The following is a 19,955-nucleotide window of genomic DNA, read 5'->3' as shown; positions in this document are numbered from 1 at the left end:
CATAAAAATACATGCCTATTGAACAAAATGTATCACTTACAAATAAGCTTTTTTTAAATATTATTTTTGGAATATTTTTTTTTCGGCGGTGATCCTCAAAGTCTTAATCTACATATGTGGGGTATCTTATCTTTTCAAGGTACAAATTGGTTGTAATTGCAATGTACTAAGGGCCTGCAAATTCATTTTAGAATATTTTTCAAGTAAAACATTTTCGAAAGATTCTTTTTGAATAGGATGAATAATGAGCTGTAAATGTCAGGAAAATGCGTTTCTTCTGTTAAAAATGCAAGAAAACGCTTTTGGAGTCGGAGCTTCGTCCCGGAACCCTTTGGGGATGCTTACAGCGGCCCCCCCCCCCGACCCACTTGCTGTTTTATTTTTGCTGTTGTTTCTTTTTTTCGCCAAAGGTTGAAAACACTGCTTTAAAATAAAACTAATATTTATATATATTGTTACGAATCTCACTATCCAGACTCTCTTCAAACTGCACCACACGACACAACTAACTTAAAGAACCTCACAATTCAGGGCTCCAAAGTAACAGTAGCAATTTAATTTCAAATACATTACAACACTGTACAATTGGCAACAATATTACTCTAACAGTTCAAAAACCTAGCTTTGTTCCGCCTGACTTCACACACCGTGTTGTTTCTAACTTCGCCTCGTACTGGTCACATTGCGAGGTCACGTGAAGTGTCGTACTTCTGACACACTCGCTCTTATATAGTGTCTCTACTGGCCTTCTAGAATCGGATGGAACGTTCTTGACCACTCAGAATGATCACAATCGTCATGACTTGCGTGCGTAATATTTATACACAGGTCGTTGCCGAACTGGCGTGTACTGTCACTGGTCACGGTTGACCGCTCCTGCTGCGCTGGACTGTCGTTTGGATTTATCGATGGTCCCGGGTTCAAACCCTGCCCGCTCCCATTCACCATCGTCTTGCGGGAGGTTTGGACTAGGTAGTAAACTATCTTCAACTCTGAAGGAACATCTGATACATGTAAAACAACAACAAATGAACTATATATATATATATATGCTGTACGCGCGTTTATGCTTAGGTTTAGGGTTTGGGAAAAAAATCGCCCCCCATCACTTCAAAGTTCTGGATCCGTTAGTGGTGGGAGGTGAAGTTTCGCTTAGGAAGTGAAGTTTGAATTTCAGATGAAATTCAGCTATGTAGTTTCTAGTTATTGCGAGTATTAACTTTGATCAGTTATGTATTGAATTGAATTTATTTTTACTGTATTAAAACAGGTGTAAATATCAAGGAATATATCCTCCTGTAACCAGAACATCAGAGGACTTCGATGCAGGCTCCATTTATCATATTTCGCATAACGTTTATTACATAAGGTATGTATATATATATATAACTATCTTTACACGTTTTGTTGTGGGCGGGGTTTAGGGGGGGTATGTCTAACTATAGCATGAAATCTGATTTATAAGCAGCATATGTCTAACTATAGGATGAAATCTGATTTATAAGCAGCATATGTCTAACTATAGCATGAATCTGATTTACAAGCAGCATATGTCTAACTTTAGCATACAGCATGAAATGTGGACAGACATTTTTTTTTATTTCCAGTTACTTTCTTAGCTTCGTTCTTCAGTTCCAATTCCATAAAGCTTTGTGTGAGGCAGCTGGGTTTGACGGACCCCTACATAGGTGTAATATTTACAACAGTACCAGAGCTGGGACTAAATTGAGGTAAAGGAGGCATTGAGTTTTGTCTAAAAGTTGTATGCATTAGAACTTCAAAGGAACAACATTAGAGCTATGTTATAGACTGTTTCCTGATGGTTAGGGACTTAGACAGCTTTTTGTCTAAAAGTTGTATGCATTAGAACTTCAAAGGAACAACATTAGAGCTATGTTATAGAATGTTTCCTGATGGTTAGGTACTTAGACAGCTTTTTGTCGAAAAGGTCGTATCCTTTCAGAACTCGAGTAAGGCAGATGGTGTCAAGGTCATCTGTTTCTGTGGCACACGGTTAACAAGGATGTCATGTGGCCAGCATAACGACCAGCTGCTTTTACTTGTTCCTAACTAATGTTAAGTACCCTATTAGAGCTGGGTGGACTCAGAGGCGCCTTAAAGATTCCAAAATTAAAAATCCTAGTCTTCACTAGGATTGGAAACCAGGACCCTTATATCACTGGGACCCCTATATCACTGGGACCCCTATATCACTGGGACCCCTATATCACTGGGACCCCTATATCACTGGGACCCCTATCTCACTGGGACCCCTATATCACTGGGACCCCTATATCACTGGGACTCACTTTTTGTTGAAATTGTGTCAATGTAGGTGTGTTTCTTTTAAAAAGCTTTTTCTATCATGAGTATTGGGTTTATGTTCCTGTGTCCTATTTGGTTTATTTAACTGTTTGTTTATGGCATAAGTTGAAGGTGTAAGACATATTTTTTTTTTCTATTAGTGAAATGTTACGACACGGAGCAACTCAAACCTGGCAAAAGAGTCTCAGAGTGCTGACCGGTACAAACAGAATGGACGCTCAGCCTTTGCTGGACTACTTCAAGCCTTTAATGGAATACCTAAAGAAAGAAAATGCTGAAGATATCGACTGGCAACCAAATTGTCCGTTCAATAACAACTAGATCGACAACATCATGAGATACATTGAAATAGGTTGAGCAGTACAGTAGACCACACCAGACAAGTATGGACCTTTGTACGTTGACACGACCTGTAATAAAACAAGACATTCCAGTAAAATAAAGCAAATAATAACATGCTCTTGTCTTCTGTTCGTTTGAATGTCTACAAATACGTGTATTTAACTAGCGAAGTTCATGGCGTTATCCTTGTTTGTTTTTAAAAGGTAAAACAAAGCTGTTTTAAACATATTTATAGAGTATATCGAGATAGAAACTCTAGAAGGATTTACTCTTAGCTTCACCATGAACAGGCTGCCAAAATACAATCTCAGGTTTGCAGATGATTTAGACCTTAATTACATAAAAACTGGATGCTGCAGCTAGGGAACTTGGAATGGAAATCTATTTTGAACAAAAGTGAATTATATGTTTTTGGTGGTGTACAAGATGTTGCAAGACAATAGCTTATTGTACAAGTCTATCTCGTCGTTTATCACTGTCACGAGTTTTTGGAGAATAATTTGGCCTCTTAAATCACGTGACATATGCCAATTCGTGGGAGCCTCTATTCTAATATTTAAATACACTGAAGAAAAAGAGCTTGAATGAAATTTTATTAAGTTCAAGCCTTCAAACTTCAGTAAAACAAGTAATCCAGCGACACATAAATTTACATAAAACATAAAGCACTTGTCCAAATAGAAAAGAAAGACGACTAATATTAGTGTTAAGTAAATGAAGCCCATTAAAAACAGTGACGGTCAATAACTACTGACGTATCAATAACTACTGACGTATTAATAACTACTGACGTATCAATAACTACTGACGTATCAATAACTACTGACGTATCAATAACTACTGACGTATCAATAACTACTGACGTATCAATAACTACTGACGTATCAATAACTACTGACGTATCAATAACTACTGACGTATCAATAACTACTGACGTATCAATAACTACTGACGTATAAATAACTACTGACGTAGCAATAACTACTGACGTATCAATAACTACTGACGTATCAATAACTACTGACGTATCAATAATGACTGACTTTTCGTTTGTAGTGTGCCCAAAATATTGTTTCATAGTACTACCTTTTTATTAACATTAACAAGAGTCCATATAAAAAAGTAATAATTACGCCTAATTGATTAAATACATTAATTTTTTTAAATTCGTGTGTTGTCATCGATAAAGAGTAATTGTGTAAAGTTTGACATTGATTCGAGAATGAGAGGCGGAAGATATTACTTAGATCCTTCGGTAACTATCAGTGCATTTGGCGCAAGCTGTGAATAGTGGAGAAATAACGTATACAAGATCTCAACCAGAGAGACAGACGATGTGAGGGAAATAGAACATCTAAAAATATCGAGTGTCTTTACGTACAAAATACGTTGGAACACAAACACACACACGCGAAATGTATCATTCATTTCAAGACATAATCACATGAAGATTCCTAATGTGGCTAGAGCAATAAGCGCCTGAACGTCCTGCGCCAAAGCGGATGCGGTTAAACGTCCTGCTTGGTACACTTGCACAATGCGACATTTAAACTTGGTCATTCACACCGAGACCAATCGTTACAACACTCAACACTGATCTGCAACGTCATAACCTGTAAGCAGTTTAAATAAATAGCTCGTTGCCACGCCACAGGTCTGTGCGACTTTAGCCAACTAGTCGACTTGTGCGTTGAAGCGTGACAAATCCTAATTGTGGCCGACATGCACTAGTATAATGACTTAGAATTGCTTTGTGTTGTCAGGCGCCTACGTGCTGTGTCTTGTGTAGATAAGTCCAAACGGAGGTAAACATTAAAAAAAAACATTAACTCAGGCTTAAGGCCAACAATTCAAAGATACTCGACACTGATAAACAATGTCAAATAGTAAGTGAAATACGTAACCAAAGGAACCGTCGTATGTCGTTCAGCTAATAGCTCCGTCTGTAAGCCTTCAGAGAACTAAAAACTCAACTTTCAGTAAAGCCGCCAAAAGGATTCTGTGTTTACTTTCGTTTTATTCTAAATTATAGTCATGTTTTATTTTGTCACGTCCATAGACTTAAATATATTATATCTAAACTGGAAACCGGAAACAGATTCTTATCCGCGATTGACACGGACCTATTTAGGCTATATAGATTTTTATGTACGTAACTTTTTTTCAGGCTTTAAGGGAAGTCGCCCCCAGTGGCGTAGCTACCAATGTGCGGGTGGTGCGGGCCGCACAGGGCACCAAGTGGAGAGGGGCACCAAAATTCCCCCAGTGTGTATTAATTTCCTATTTCCCTGAGCGTTTCAGTAAAAACGACTAATTGTATGGACACGAACAAACAAAAACTACTGTATTTTAAACATAAACTAACGATTTATAAACTAGTCATGTCGCTATTTTGTTTCATCTCCTTGACTATTTCTTCAATACAATGTAAGCTATAGTACAGTTTGAATCTAATTTACTACATTTATTTCGGACACACGGTACATGTTGTTACTACACTGATCGATGCTCTGTAATATAAAGAAGAAGAAGAAGATAGGACGACCTTTTTTACTTCATTGTTTAGTCCATTGGTTTAATCTAGATATTGAGTTTACAAATATATTTCTAAACTCTAGCTCTAAACAATCGTCTTAGTTTATTCATTTCTTTATGATTCTTAATAGTTTAATTTTTGAAATAATTCTATTGTAATGTCAATTTTTTAAAATAAGCTAACCTATGTTTTCTACGAGTTTTTTTTAACTAACTAGTTAATTGTAATACTGTAACGTAAACAAAATGATGAACAGTGCTCAAGACTGACTAGTCTGGCTGGCACCTCAAAACCCTTTTAAGCTCAGACGGAGAAATCGGCATCTCTGGTTCTGTCCAGTCTGTGTAGTCTATAAGGGCCCCATACCCAGATCTATCGGGGTCCCTCATTACCGACCCATCGGTGTAGCAGAAAATGGCATCTGATGGGTAGGACTTTAGTGTAGCTGATGCCAAGTTTTGGAGTATGGCAGGTGTTAATCGCCTCTTGGTGGCTCCCTCTTGCCCTATAAGGGACATGTTTATTTGTGGGGGTGGCTATCTCCTCCACGGAGGACAAGTATTAATTCTTCTAATAGGAATTCTATCAGTGGAGAGCCCAGATGATTTTGACAAATTGACCGCAATGTGGAGGAACGATCGCATTTGTATGCGGTTCCTCTCTCTCCACTGTTGCACTAAGATTGTGGTGGGTAGCCTAGAGTCGCCTCTTTTGTAGCGCTCGTAGGCCGTAAGTACCGCCCTCTCCCTCCTTAAATGTAAAGGGGCCACGTTTGTTAAGATTTCATCATCTTCATTTAAATCCAAAGATGGATTCAATGAGTGGTGGAGGTTATCCCCGAAAATAGAAAAACATGAGACCAGCAGAGCTCAAATTCAGTCTTCGCTTGCTTGGACGGAACTTGAAGTTCGCCTGAGAGTAGGAAACAATATGGACAACAAGGCCCAAGATTTGATTATACAAGAGACGAAAACCTGGAGAGTTAGTAAATTTACTATCAAAGTACGATCCACTCTTGAGGGAGCATGTGCTTCGAACTAATCTTTGTTCCAGACCGAATACATACATGTCTCCAAAAATACAAAATGAATTTATTACAATATTGGGTGATCACGCTAAAAAACAAATCATACAACAAGTAAAACAAGCCAAATATTTCTCTATTATTTTTGACAGTACACCTGACATCTTAATAAAGCTGGATCAAACTTCCAAAATTTTACGGTACGTAATGGATAATGACGGGGTGCAGGTTCGTGAGTCTTTTATTGACTTCATCGACACAAAGGACAAGCATGCTGCTGGAATCGCTGAGATGATTCTAGAGAAACTGCGTTCGGATGGCTTAGACATAATGGACTGCAGGGGTCAAGGCTATGATAATGCGGCGGTCATGAAAGGTCAAAACTACGGTGTCCAAAAACGTACTCTAGAAGTCACTATTTATTGCATGCTCAAACTCTGGAGACATTAACTACCAGAGATGAAAATTCATCGACTAGATCTGAAGCAGGTGGATGATTGGTTGCTGTTCAGTCTTTTAATTTTCTCACCTATCTTGGATTTTGGGCTCCTGTATTAACTGAAATTAATGATGCGCAAGTCTACCTTCAAAAACAAGGATTGTGTATTCGAGACTGCTCACTCAAACTAAAAACATTAGAGACATTTTTAAGTAGTAATCGAGAGGACATCGCTGAAGCCAGCATTACCTTTGCCGAAAGCGTGTGTTCAAATCTGAGAATCAGTACAGAACTTCAAAAACGTATTGGCCATAAGACAAAAAAAGCCTGGTGAGAAAAGTGACTACTCTGTACTTACACACAAAGAAGAGCTACGAAGGGAAATTTATTCTACCTTGGACAGGATTGTTCAAGAAATAATCACCCGATTCGAGCAACTTCATGATGTAGCAGATAGATATAAATTTTTGTCGCCTTCCCAGCTATTAAATCCTTAGGTCGAAATCAATCTCGATAGTACTCCTAGCGACATTGACAAAAACAAATTTATGCTGGAGTGAAAGAGGCTTAACGGTTTGTCACAGTTTCATCAGAAGCCTCCGAACTTCCAAAACAAGGACTGTTGAGCTCTTGAATTTTATTAATAAATATCAGCTAGATGATTCAATCCCGAATATCGTCATCATGATTCGCATATTTTTGACTATTGCAGTAAGCGTCGCTACATGCGAAGTTTTTGCAAACTTAAACTGATCAAGAATTATTTGCGATCAACGATGACTCACTAATTTGGCCATTTTGTCCATTGAACAAAAGCTGGTGGAAAAAAAATGGATTTTGATAAAATTATTGATACTTTTGCCAGCAAGAAAGCGCGTAAAATTCATTTGTATTATGTTTATGTAAAAGTGATTTTTTTGAATAACAATATAGTTTTGCAATGTTATTAATTAGTTAGTTTTTTTTTTTTTTTTTTTTTTTTCTTTTGGGGGGGGGGGGGGGCATCAAGATGAGGTACCGCACCAGGCATCATATACTCTAGCTACGCCACTGGTCGCCCCAGTCAATTTTTTCTGTCTAGAAAAGTAATGATCTTTAGTTTTCAAAGTTTAGAAATAATGCAAAATCATTTCTCTGATTTTCTTTAGAATGGGATATTTATCACAGAACTATACATTCAAGCTAATATTTGAAACAAAGTCATTTCCTGTTAATTTCCATTGAGATAATGTTTCAAAAATCCTAAATGGAAATAATTCATGTCTGTTGATTTTAATTATCTTATGTACATTTAAATAGATTGATCACCTAGATCTTTTTAGATTATGTATATAAAAATTGCAAAATAATAATTATGAGACTAGAGTACTCTTATTTTTTATGTACAATTACTAGATCTAGATCTAAAAATTAAATTATATGTTACATAGGTTAGGGTTGAAAAAAAACAACTTTACTTCTTATAACTACTTTACAAAACACGCCTAGTTTCAACTTTAAAAAAAAAATTCAGGACATTTTTTGTAGTTTTAAAAGATCTTTATGTTCAGTCTAGGTACACTATATACAAGTCTATGGTCACGTCATTGTCGACAAGCCAAAACTTAAACCTTTTTCATGTTAAAGGAAAAAACAACTTTTTTGCGTCAAATTTCTAAATGTGTCTTAGCAGTGTTAAGGCCGCTGATAAAACTTATATTATGTTGAAATAAACAGTAACACGTACTCCAGTATTTCACTTGTAAACGCCCTAAACTGTTTTGCATAAGGCTCTTAACAAGGGCTCTTAACAAGTTCTCGTTGCGTGTCCAGGGTTTAACTTGCATCCTATAACTACCCTAGGCCTGTGGCTCTCAAATTGTGGTCCACTAGGCGACCGTTGGTTGTCCGTTGGGGGATGAAAATAGTATACAAAATAACTTCTTCGCTAAAGATAATTTATCCGTTCGGATAATTTAAATAAAAATCCACTTGCCCCTCAATACTGATATGTTTATTACGAACTATTCTAGGGCGACCTAAACCAAAAGATTGGAAGACATTCTTCTTTGGATATTCCCAGCTGGGTATTGAGCCTGTTTGGACAAACTCAGATCCCAATCACAGGATCAATATACAAACGAGGAAATTTAACCAATTTCTGAACAAAGAGACCACACTTCTAATTATAAATTATGTAGAGGCAGATTCCTTATCCCATACGCTAGGAGAAATTTGTACAAATGCTCATTCTTCCCTAGGGCTATTAGAGCATGGAATGGGTTGTTTGATTCAGCCAGTAAAGGCAATGGCTATGCATAATTTAAGTCATTGATTAACATACAATACTAGATTGACCTAGGAATTCGCTAAGGATGTAATCATCTTTTTGAAGTAAGGTCTTTATTTTATAAAATAAGGTAAGACAAATCAGATTCCATTTGTATATCCTGCATTATGGGTAATGGAATAGAATTTGTTGTTTGCTTTCCCATCATCATATTTGGTACAACGTAAAATCATTGCCGTAATGACCCTCATCACAAAAGAAACCGACAATAAGTTAGCGCTCGTGAGAACTAGCGGTTGCTACTTACTAACGTTGAGCCGGTCATAAATACACTCATAAAATGTCACTAACCCACATCCAAATCATTAACTTTTTAAAATAAAATAAAGTTTTGATTTTAATAAACACTCCCACAACATCATCTTTTTTTTTTTAGATTTGTACCGAATATACAATACATATACATGTACACTAATGTAGCTTTTTCACTTAAAGGTCCTTGAGCAAGATTTCGTTATACAAAGGGGTCCCCTGGTCAAAAACGTTTGAGAATCACACACAGTGGTTCAAAAACATTTTGGTCTCGTAGACCCATTGCTATGTTTTCTGATTTTTTCCGTAGACCCCCTGCTTAAGTTTTATTGAATTTTTGAAAATTCATCAATTTCAAATTACAAATTTTTAATAAAATAATTTCTAACCAGTGACACGATGAGTGAAAAAAAAATTTAAAACTACAATTTAAGTTGAATCTATTGTTTTTAAATAAATGTATTAAGAAAATTCAAATTTAAACCCATTATATAACAGTTAATACGTATATCATACAATCACTAAACTCATTGAAAATGTTTTATGTTTAAAGGTTTGCACGCTCACCAATCGTTGCTACGGAGATTATTTTTCATATTGGGATTTGTTGTTTTATTTAGTAGTTTTTCAAAACATTAAATATTAATGTGCCTTAAGTATCATAGTAAAAGTTTTCACAAAGAGCAGTTTTTCGTGGATTTATTGAGCCATAATATTTTGAATGAAAAAATACATCATTACCAGACAAGATTGACTCAGCCAGCTGTATAGAGAAATAAGTTGTTTGCAGAAATATGTCGTTTGCAAAGACTTACATAAGAAGAAAGAAAAATTGGATTATATTCCAACAGAGCTCAAGAATTTAATGAACTCTTCTACAAATCTATTGCCCTATCAACCAATGAGTCAGAGTTTGCATGGATGGTTCTCAGAAATCCACCACAAACGGAGGAGCTGGAATACTCATTGAATGACCCAATGGAGAAAAAATAATTTAAAAAATAAGTTCATTGTAACTAATGAGCTCCATGACAACCACAAAGAAGAAATATGAGGAATTGAGCTAACAGCTACCATGCTAGCAAATCAACAAAGTTCGCCAAACAGTTAATTTTTATTTCTTGAAAAATAAAAAAATAGTCCTTCAAGGCTTAACAAACTCTGATGCCTCCTAAATAAAACAATTTATGATGCCTGGACTGATGTTCGGTGGTCACCTTGCCTGCTCGCATCTCCCGTCGGGAGGTTTGGGCTAGGATGTAATTATCCACATAATCTGAAGGAACATTCAAAACATTTTGTACAAAACATATTGTGTGACCTTGTAAAGCTCAACAACAGCAAGAACAATGTTCTCCAATGTTTAAATAGAAGGAAATAGAAAGCTGACACACTTGCCAAATGTGAGAAAACAAATACACACTTGAACATCGCACTCTATCCGGAAGAAATGAAGAAACTAATAGTGAATTGTAAAAACGAGAAATGGACAAGCTCTCATTCAATATATAAGATATACAAGAAAGATGAAACCTATTATAAACTATCCTGATAAGACCACTTCTAATTGTTCAGATTATAATGTGAGAGCATATTTTCTGGAGGCTCAAAATTGGGACCATTGAAATTTGCCCTTTTGAATTGTCACAAGAGAATGCCGACCATGTCACCAGATAATGCCGACTATGTCTTCAAAATTGCATTCTTCATCAAAAGGCCCAAAACAAGACACCGGCCACAAAACCCAAACATGAAATTCTTTTAATGATATAAGTTTGTGTAAGAGTTTTTACAATTTCTTCAACGGCTTGTAAAATCAATAATTTGCCTATCGAGTAAGGTTTTCAGTATTTTACTATAAGTAAAGAGATATAGTCAAACGTTCAATAATCATCATCTTCTCAATGTCAGGTCAAAGAGAAATTTTGTGGGTGTATTCTGAACCTTTATCTTTTTGTAAGGGTGTCATCATCTTTAACCCAGCTTAATTGGTTTCATAGCATCATAAAAAAATGGCACATTAACACTCGCTTGTTGACAAGGAAGTAATGAAGTTCAATTTCAAATACTTAACGCTGTACAGTCAACATTTCTTTTTGTTAATGTTATAACTAGACAAAACTACACTATTTAAATATTGTTATTAAATTAAATAAAACAATTTTTAGTTCTATCAGCAGGATAAAAATTTTTTAAGGATTTCCTAAGGTACAAATTATAAATGTGTGTATGAAAAAAATCCCAATTATCAAAATTAACGTTACAACATGCTGAGTTGAGATTCTTTATCGTAGACCCCAGTGCACATGTCATAGACCCCCAATTCCCATTTTAACTTTCGTAGACCCCTTGGAAGTCTTCGTAGACCCCTCGGGGTCTATATATACCACTTTGGGAATCCATGCCTTAGACCAGCTCGAAGGATTTACTCAAGACGTCAGACTCGTCAACGATCCCTATGAACTCCCTACGACAACGTTTATTTTTCATTTGAAATTATTTTATGCACCAAAAAAAAAAAAGAGGAGAACAAACAGACTAATTTTCTTTTATAATAAATCTTTTTTTTTGAGGGGAGGGGTGGGCTGGAGGGACTAGCGCAAGGGGAACTAGGCGTTACTAAAATTCTAAAATGGGTACACATATTCCAAAAGTTTTGAGAAACCCTGAACTCGTTTAATCACATCCGTTTCCGTGAGACACGTCTCCATAAACCATATCTGAGCCATATCTGAGCCATATCTGAGCCATATCTTATCTGAGCCATATCTGAGCCATATCTGGTTACAAGTCCAGATACTGTAAGTCAGTGCTAATAATTCTTTGGCCTGGGCCCCTACTTACTAAGCAGCCCTTATAAAATAATTCATTTTGAAGAATGAAGCAAATGAAAATGTGCCTCATGTTGATTACAATGTGTCCCATTTCTCATATAAGATCTTTTAATAATAATAATAATAATAATCTTTATTGTCCGTATGGAAATTTGTCTTACAATTTGTGCATTACACCAAACAAAAAATATTATATATAACTATAACTATATATAACTATAAGAAACCAAAGTGTACATTCACACCAGACTCACTCATAATTTGCATGTGACAAAGTTTATACCAGATTGTTCTTATTTAATGATTTGATTGCCAGGGGAACAAAAGAGTGTTTGTGTCTGTTTGTCTTTGCTATCGGTGTCTTGTATCTCTTTTGTGATGGTAAAATCACAAAATCCTGACACAAAGGGTGATTCTTTATTTCGAGGATCTTGTTAGCTTTTTTATAGATGTTTGTCTCAAACAACTGCTCAAATGGGGTTTGTTTTTTGCCAATGATTTTACCAGCAGCAGTTAGGATTCTATAAAGTTTATTTTTATTTTTAATGCTCAGATTGCCATACCAGTCAGTGATATTGAAACATAAAATATTGCAGATGTGAGCGTGATAAAACATAGCCAAGGCCTTTTCGCTAACATTAAACGAGGATAGTTTTCTTAGTAATCGTAATGTTTGCTGCCCTTTTTTGCTGATATAATGAGTATTTGCAGTAAAATTTAGTTTATTGTCTAGGATAAACTAAATTTTACTGCAAATACTGATTATATCAGCAAGGAGACATAACTCCAGAGAAGTACAATAGAGAGTGGTGGAACTTGAAGTGCAATTTATGAGGAGAAATAATTGTACATTGTTCCGTTGAAAGTAATCTGACTGCCATAACATCATTACTTCAGAGCATGTCAAGAGTAAGTGTGTTGGGTTACCATACTAAACTCCATGCATTATTTAGCGATATAAGAAAAGACATTCCAATATAATGGTTGACGTAGAAATACCTATGAATTAATAGCTTAATATTTCCGGTTTGAAAATATTTCCCCATACCCTAAGCAAAGGGGGTAATTGTTAATACATTTTCTTTAAATAAAACATTTAAAAAAAAACATAATGCAAATTTAAGATCTAATAATACTAACGAATAAATAAACAACTGTAAAAAAACGGAACAATATGTCTAGTAAAAAAAAAAAGAATTGGGGTTATACCTTTATAATACCTTTACAATATTAAAAAATTAGCAAAAATACTAATTTTCCCATTAAGTGCTTTTACGCTGGGGCTCTGGCCCTGTTAGTTTGCAAAATTATTAAATAAATTTTTTATTTTTTTTTTAAAGCGAAAAATCCATCAAATATAATCATCATGTTCTAGTTCTAGTTTTTAACGAGACATGAAAAATGTTTTAAAAGTTAAAAATAATTGTCGCAAGCGTTCCAACGCATTATCCTGATGTAGGACATAACCGTAACAAAACGCAATGTACTGTGGTAGAATATAAACGTAACATGGCGCAATGTACTGTGGTAGAATATTAACGTAACAAGAGGCACTGTACTGTGGTAGAATATAACCGTAACATGGCGCAATGTACTGTGGTAGAATATAACCGTAACATGGCGCAATGTACTGTGGTAGAATATAAACGTAACATGGCGCAATGGACTGTGGTAGAATATAAACGTAACATGGCGCAATGTACTGTGGTAAAATATAACCTTAAAATGGCGAATGTTCTGTGGTAGAATATTAACGTAACAAGACGCAATGTACTGTGGTAGAATATAACCGTAACATGGTGCAATGTACTGTGGTAGAATATTAACGTAACAAGACGCAATGTACTGTGGTAGAATATAACCGTAACATGGCGCAATGTACTGTGGTAGAATATAAACGTAACATGGCGCAATGTACTGTGGTAGAATATAACCGTAACATGGCGCAATGTACTGTGGTAGAATATAACCGTAACATGGCGAATGTACTGTGTGTGACAGGTGGGGAAATGTGACGTGTGTTTGGCGCGTTTAAGTGCTTTTACGCTGGGGCTCTGGCCCTGTTAGTTTGCAAAATTATTAAATAAATTTTTTATTTTTTTTTTAAAGCGAAAAATCCATCAAATATAGTCATCATGTTCTAGTTCTAGTTTTTAACGAGACATGAAAAATGTTTTAAAAGTTAAAAATAATTGTCGCAAGCGTTCCAACGCATTATCCTGATGTAGGACATAACCGTAACAAGACGCAATGTACTGTGGTAGAGTAGAATATAAACGTAACATGGCGCAATGTACTGTGGTAGAATATTAACGTAACAAGACGCAATGTACTGTGGTAGAATATAACCGTAACATGGCGCAATGTACTGTGGTAGAATATAAACGTAACATGGCGCAATGTACTGTGGTAGAATATAACCGTAACATGGCGCAATGTACTGTGGTAGAATATAACCGTAACATGGCGAATGTACTGTGGTAGAATATAACCGTAACATGGCGCAATGTACTGTGTGTGACAGGTGGGGAAATGTGACGTGTGTTTGGCGCGTTTAATGTCTAGGGGATGATTATTTTTAAAGCTATCACACACCAACCTATCAGCATATGAATCGGGAGCAGACACGCAGCGAGACAAAGCAATGAAAGGTAGATACAAAAGTTAAAAATGAAGAATATTTATTTACATAAATATACATATAAGAATAAAAAGGGGGAGGGTTTGCTTCTATCTCTAAATAATACTAGCTTTAATCATCACTCTTGCATTTAATAAGAGAGTATGTCACTTTGTCCTCTGACTTAGCTGGTTTTCCTGTTGATGTCGCAGCTGGCTGTGTCCTGGGTTCTGCAGCTGGAGGTGGCGCTCTAGCGGATAGAGGGACGCCGGTGATATAGTTCTTGTGGAGTCTCAATCCCCAAAATCTAATATCTGTAGTGGGCACAGTAGGGCGGGTGGCCGGCTACCGTGGGCACAAGGTTACTGCGGGAAGAGCGGATCTGCCGTGGGCAGCGTAGTTGACAGGATATGTCCAGTGAGTTGCAGAGGGTTGGCGTAGCTATGACGTCTCACCCAGATCTGAATCTATAGGGACGTCGCACCTAATAGCTTGACAGGTGGGCTGTCGAATAGGCGGGCAATGCCGATAGCGCCAAGTGGTAGAGTTGAGTAGATCTCAGTAGGCAAGTGCAGTGCTGAATAGCACTAAGCACATAAATAGGTGATTCTCGATAGCAAATAAATAGGCAGGTAAATAGATCGTTGTTCCAATAAATAAATAGGCAGACACCTGAGGGAGGCTGCGGATAAATAAAGACAAGTTAGGACATGTCTCTCATACATCTTATCGATGCCCTCGACTGAGGTGCATTCGTCAGATTGGTAAAATTGCTTTAGAGCACAAAGGGGAGATGATGACAAATGGGATTTGGAAAATAGATGGCAGATAGTAGCAATATAGAAATGTACATAAAAGGGAAAGTAATAATATAAAATGTACATGGAAGGGGAAATAATAATCTCAAATAAACAACACAGGTGGATAGAGAAAGAAAAGGGGGGGGGGGTTGAATTGGGCGGTGGTCAGCGACCCTGACGGTATGATTACATATGACCGTGGGTCGAGAACAATGGAGCGCGCTTGAATGGAGAGGGTGTCCGTTCTAGACGCAGTATTAGTGCGCTAGTAAAATTATCAAGGCGGCCAACCGAGATGAAGGAAATAAAATAAGATGTACAAATATATACATGGTTGCATCAACGATCCATTGAGCAACGTAGCATTAATAGATTAATGCAATACATAAATACATACATAGGACATGTTTATGTTCTCTACTTACGCCATTGAGAAATACACAATGCACTAATTAAATCTAAATGAACTAAGCAAAATACACATGATAATATCCAATGGAAATAGCACAAAAGTAATTAAGATGGAACTTGTGATTAAGTTCGGCTTACCACCAGGTATTCCTCTAGGAGGGAGAATAAATGATATAGTCCAGACTCGATAGCTCAGATATAATGAGAAAGGAGAGAGAGTCTGACTTGATTTGATTTACCTTATATTCAGGCCTGGAGAATGTGGGCGGACACAGGAAATGTCCTAGGCTAAGATTTATCTTACACGTGGGTGAAGTAGACTTGAGATGGGATTCGCACATTGGGAGGTCAATGGGCGTGTTTGTCCTCGTGGTCTCCTAGATCAAAGAGAGACATAGGAGAAAGGGGGGGGGGAGTGACTTGCATTCCACACAAGGTGGTGTCCACTGCGGCTGTCAGACATCCTGACGATAAGATCAAAGAGTCTGTGTGTATCTTTGCCCCGGTCAAGGGAAGATAAATGAAAGGACGCGCCTTAGCTATCTCCAATGTGGTCAACTAAGTCCAGCCTGGAGAGGAAAAGGTGGGGCGGGTGGAGAATTCAGGGGTAGGATGGGGAAATAATTAAAATAAAATAAATAAATAATGAAAAATAATAATTAATGCTGTGATAAATTTGAGTGACTCTGACAGCGAGTTTTTGACTTGTCACACTGTGGTAGAATATAACCGTAACATGGCGAATGTACTGTGGTAGAATATAACCGTAACATGGCGCAATATACTGTGGTAGAATATAACCGTAACATGGCGCAACGTACTGTGGTAGAGTATAACCGTAACATGGCAAATGTACTGTGGTAGAATATAACCGTTACAAGGCGCAATGTACTGTGGTAGAATATAAACGTAATAATGCGCAATTTACTGTGGTAGAATATAACCGTTACAAGGCGCAATGTACTGTGGTAGGATATAACCGTTACATGGCGCAATGTACTGTGGTAGAATATAAATGTAACAAGGCGCAATGTACTTTGGTAGAATATTAACGTAACAAGAGGCACTGTACTGTGGTAGAATATTAACGTAACAAGACGCACTGTACTGTGGTAGAATATTAACGTAACAAGAGGCACTGTATGTGGTAGAATATAAACGTAACAAGACGCAATGTACTGTTGTAGAATATAACCGTAACAAGACGCACTGTACTGTGGTAGAATTTAAACGTAACAAGACGCACTGTACTCGTGTGAGATCGCTCAGCTGCTAGGCTCCCTCTGACCCTCTTTATTTAGCTTGTTGCTACGACTTTGTTTGTTTTATTTGATGAGATATTTTGTGACATGCTAATGCAGAGGTGCATTAATTACAGTTCAAAACACTTTAAGAAACAATGAAGAGATTCTGTGTAGCATGGGCATAGTCAGGATTTCTTATCAGAGTCTGGGGGTTTGAACCCCCCGCTTTGCTACAACCATGCTGTGTAGAGCTAATTTTTCTGAGTTTAATTCTTTCAAACTTGAACTTGAAACGATAGATAGGGGAAAGTGGGGTAATATGAGATACATAACTAAAAAGATTTTTAAAACTTATCGCTGATATATTTTTACCAAACACTGATATAAAATGGATTCAGTATATATGAAATAAACTTTTCACTAAAGATCAGATGGATTTGCGCATTACATTTTAATTTATAGAAATAAAATGAAATCATTTTAGTATCCCATATTATCCGCCATAAATGGGTAATATGGGATACCCAACCAATGTATGAAAACTATAAATATACAAACAAAATATAATGATCGTTTGTTTATGGATCACGGTACCTTAAGACAACGCTTTGGACTCATCCGACCCATGCGAGGCCGGAGTCCGAGCCCACGGAATACCTTCCATATTCCTATAACACTTTATAACTAAATAATCCTAAGCTCCTACTAACCAAACCAATTTTCTCTTGTATAGCCCTTTATAGGATAATCTAGAAGCATTACGTCAGATAATGTCAACAACCTTCAATTTAGCATACATTTTTTTTCCTTTGTCTCTTTTTATTTTTCTTAACTTTATTTTTCTGTCAAGGTCTGTCTGGAAATTTATTTTCGTTTCATTCCCAAGTGTTATAACATTTGATGTAATTTAATATAGACAAACTATGCTACTTATTTTAAACGTCTTTTAATGCTTTTTATTTATTCATTTATTTATAAGGGAAACTGTCTAGGAGTCCTCTGTACTAAGCGTCCTTTTTACAAAGTTGAATCTTTCAATATATGATATCAACATATGATATGTTTGATATCACAGAATGACAAAAGCACCCAAAATATTCCGAAAGAGAATATACGAAACTATTTCATCAGGACAAATCATCAGAAATAGATTCAATACTAAAGACTTTATGAACCAACAAAATAACACTGTCTCCTCTATATGTACTTATACTTACATAAGGGAAAAAATGTTGCCGATAACTCTATTAATGAAACTGAGATAAAGTTTTGTCTTTTGTTACCTCCCCTACTTTGCATAGTCCAGACACTCAAGTGACCTACTAAACGTTGCCCAACACATTTCAGTTTACATTCTCTGGTCACTTGGACACATTTTATAGTGGCTGTTACTTATGGCTATTGTAGGTTACTTTATAAAAAAATTAAACCAGGTGTAAGTATCAAGGTGTGTGAAGGACATCCATTGACTTCGATCCAGCTTCTCTCTTTCACATTGTGGAGAATCCTGAAGTCATGGGCTAAAACAAATGTATTTAATTACTAAGTTATAGAGTGAGACTTGATTGGACTTTGAGATGGTCACGATACACAATGTCTAGAACGATAAGTTAAACATCAATGTTGCAAACAAAATAAATACAATAATACAAAGAGAGTTTGTGTTATCACACAAACTATGAGGCGGCCCCCGTCGAATACCTTCATGGTCTTGTTTTGATCGTTTAAAATAATAAAAATTCAAAACAATTATTTTGCGTTATTTTCACTTAAAAGCAAACAGTCATCAATAATAACACTCTTCTAGCTATTCTGGAACAAGGATTTGAAATAGAGCTCCATTGAAAGCAAAACTGATTTAACTGATCACCTAAAAACAGCACGGAAGCTTGCCAGACAACTTCGCTTAATATATTTGAGTACAGGGCACTGCGCATGCATAAAATGAAAGTTGCGCCTTAAATATACATGTAACAAAAATTGTCGATCGAAATTCAAATTAAGCGCACTTAAATCGATCACACAACGCATTCTACAAATGTTCTAATTCTCTGCATTGTTTTATTCCACCAAAGTTTAGATTGTATGAAATGCAAAGCAACGAATTTAAAAGCATGTAACAAAGAATGATTGTTCCAAATTTCAAGCTGCAATAAATCATGGTTATAAAGTTAAATAAATATAAATATCATATATCTCATTACTGCTGCTAGAATCTGTCCCATATATATATATATATATATATATATATATATATATATATATATATATATATATATATATATATATATATATATATATATATATATATATATATATATATTATAATTTACCGCTAATTGATAAACGAATTGATGAATTTTTTAATTGATTCATATTTTGTTAGATACAATAGATAATTGTGTAAAGCTTCAACATCTCTCTAGTATCAGTAGGATTACGACTCACCCCCTCCCTAGCCCCGCCAAAATATGCTTTTCGGAAACTCAGGAATCAGGGAAGCACTTGGCAGTATTTGGCATATTGGTGACCTACCTAGACGCTGTAGCTGGCCAGGTAATAGCAAACTTTTCTTTTCTCTGGGAAGCTTTACGAGTACAATGGTGAGACTTACTGATTTGTGCAATTGTTCTTGAATGTATAGCCGAGGGGCTTAAACCGCTATCAATGGGTCTTTTCTACCTATCAAGGAGGCTTGGGTTCGACACCCGATTCGAGCAGAGCTATGTTTACTGAGCGACTAAAGGGAAGGGTCTTTCTTTTTACACGTCCAGGAAAATAATGAGTTTGTAAATCAAT

General features: G+C 36.2%; 1 protein-coding gene across 1 annotated transcript in view; it reads left to right on the top strand.

The window, feature by feature from the left end:
* The window catches only part of LOC106063042 (angiotensin-converting enzyme-like), a 34,509-nt gene extending 31,726 nt beyond the window's left edge, over nt 1-2,783 (top strand). The window contains exons 6-8 of the mRNA XM_056024790.1: nt 1,271-1,369; nt 1,608-1,730; nt 2,466-2,783. Coding sequence (XP_055880765.1) covers nt 1,271-1,369; nt 1,608-1,730; nt 2,466-2,646 — 403 coding nt within the window. The 3' untranslated portion in view covers nt 2,647-2,783. The remainder of the gene's footprint in view (nt 1-1,270; nt 1,370-1,607; nt 1,731-2,465) is intronic.
* Nucleotides 2,784-19,955: the final 17,172 nt, after the last annotated feature.

This window comes from Biomphalaria glabrata, chromosome 1 (genome assembly GCF_947242115.1).
Source record: "Biomphalaria glabrata chromosome 1, xgBioGlab47.1, whole genome shotgun sequence".
In the NCBI taxonomy this organism is placed as follows: Eukaryota; Metazoa; Mollusca; class Gastropoda; family Planorbidae; genus Biomphalaria; species Biomphalaria glabrata.
The sequence above is the reverse complement of the archived record's forward strand: the minus strand, read 5'-3'. Positions and strand labels throughout refer to the sequence as shown.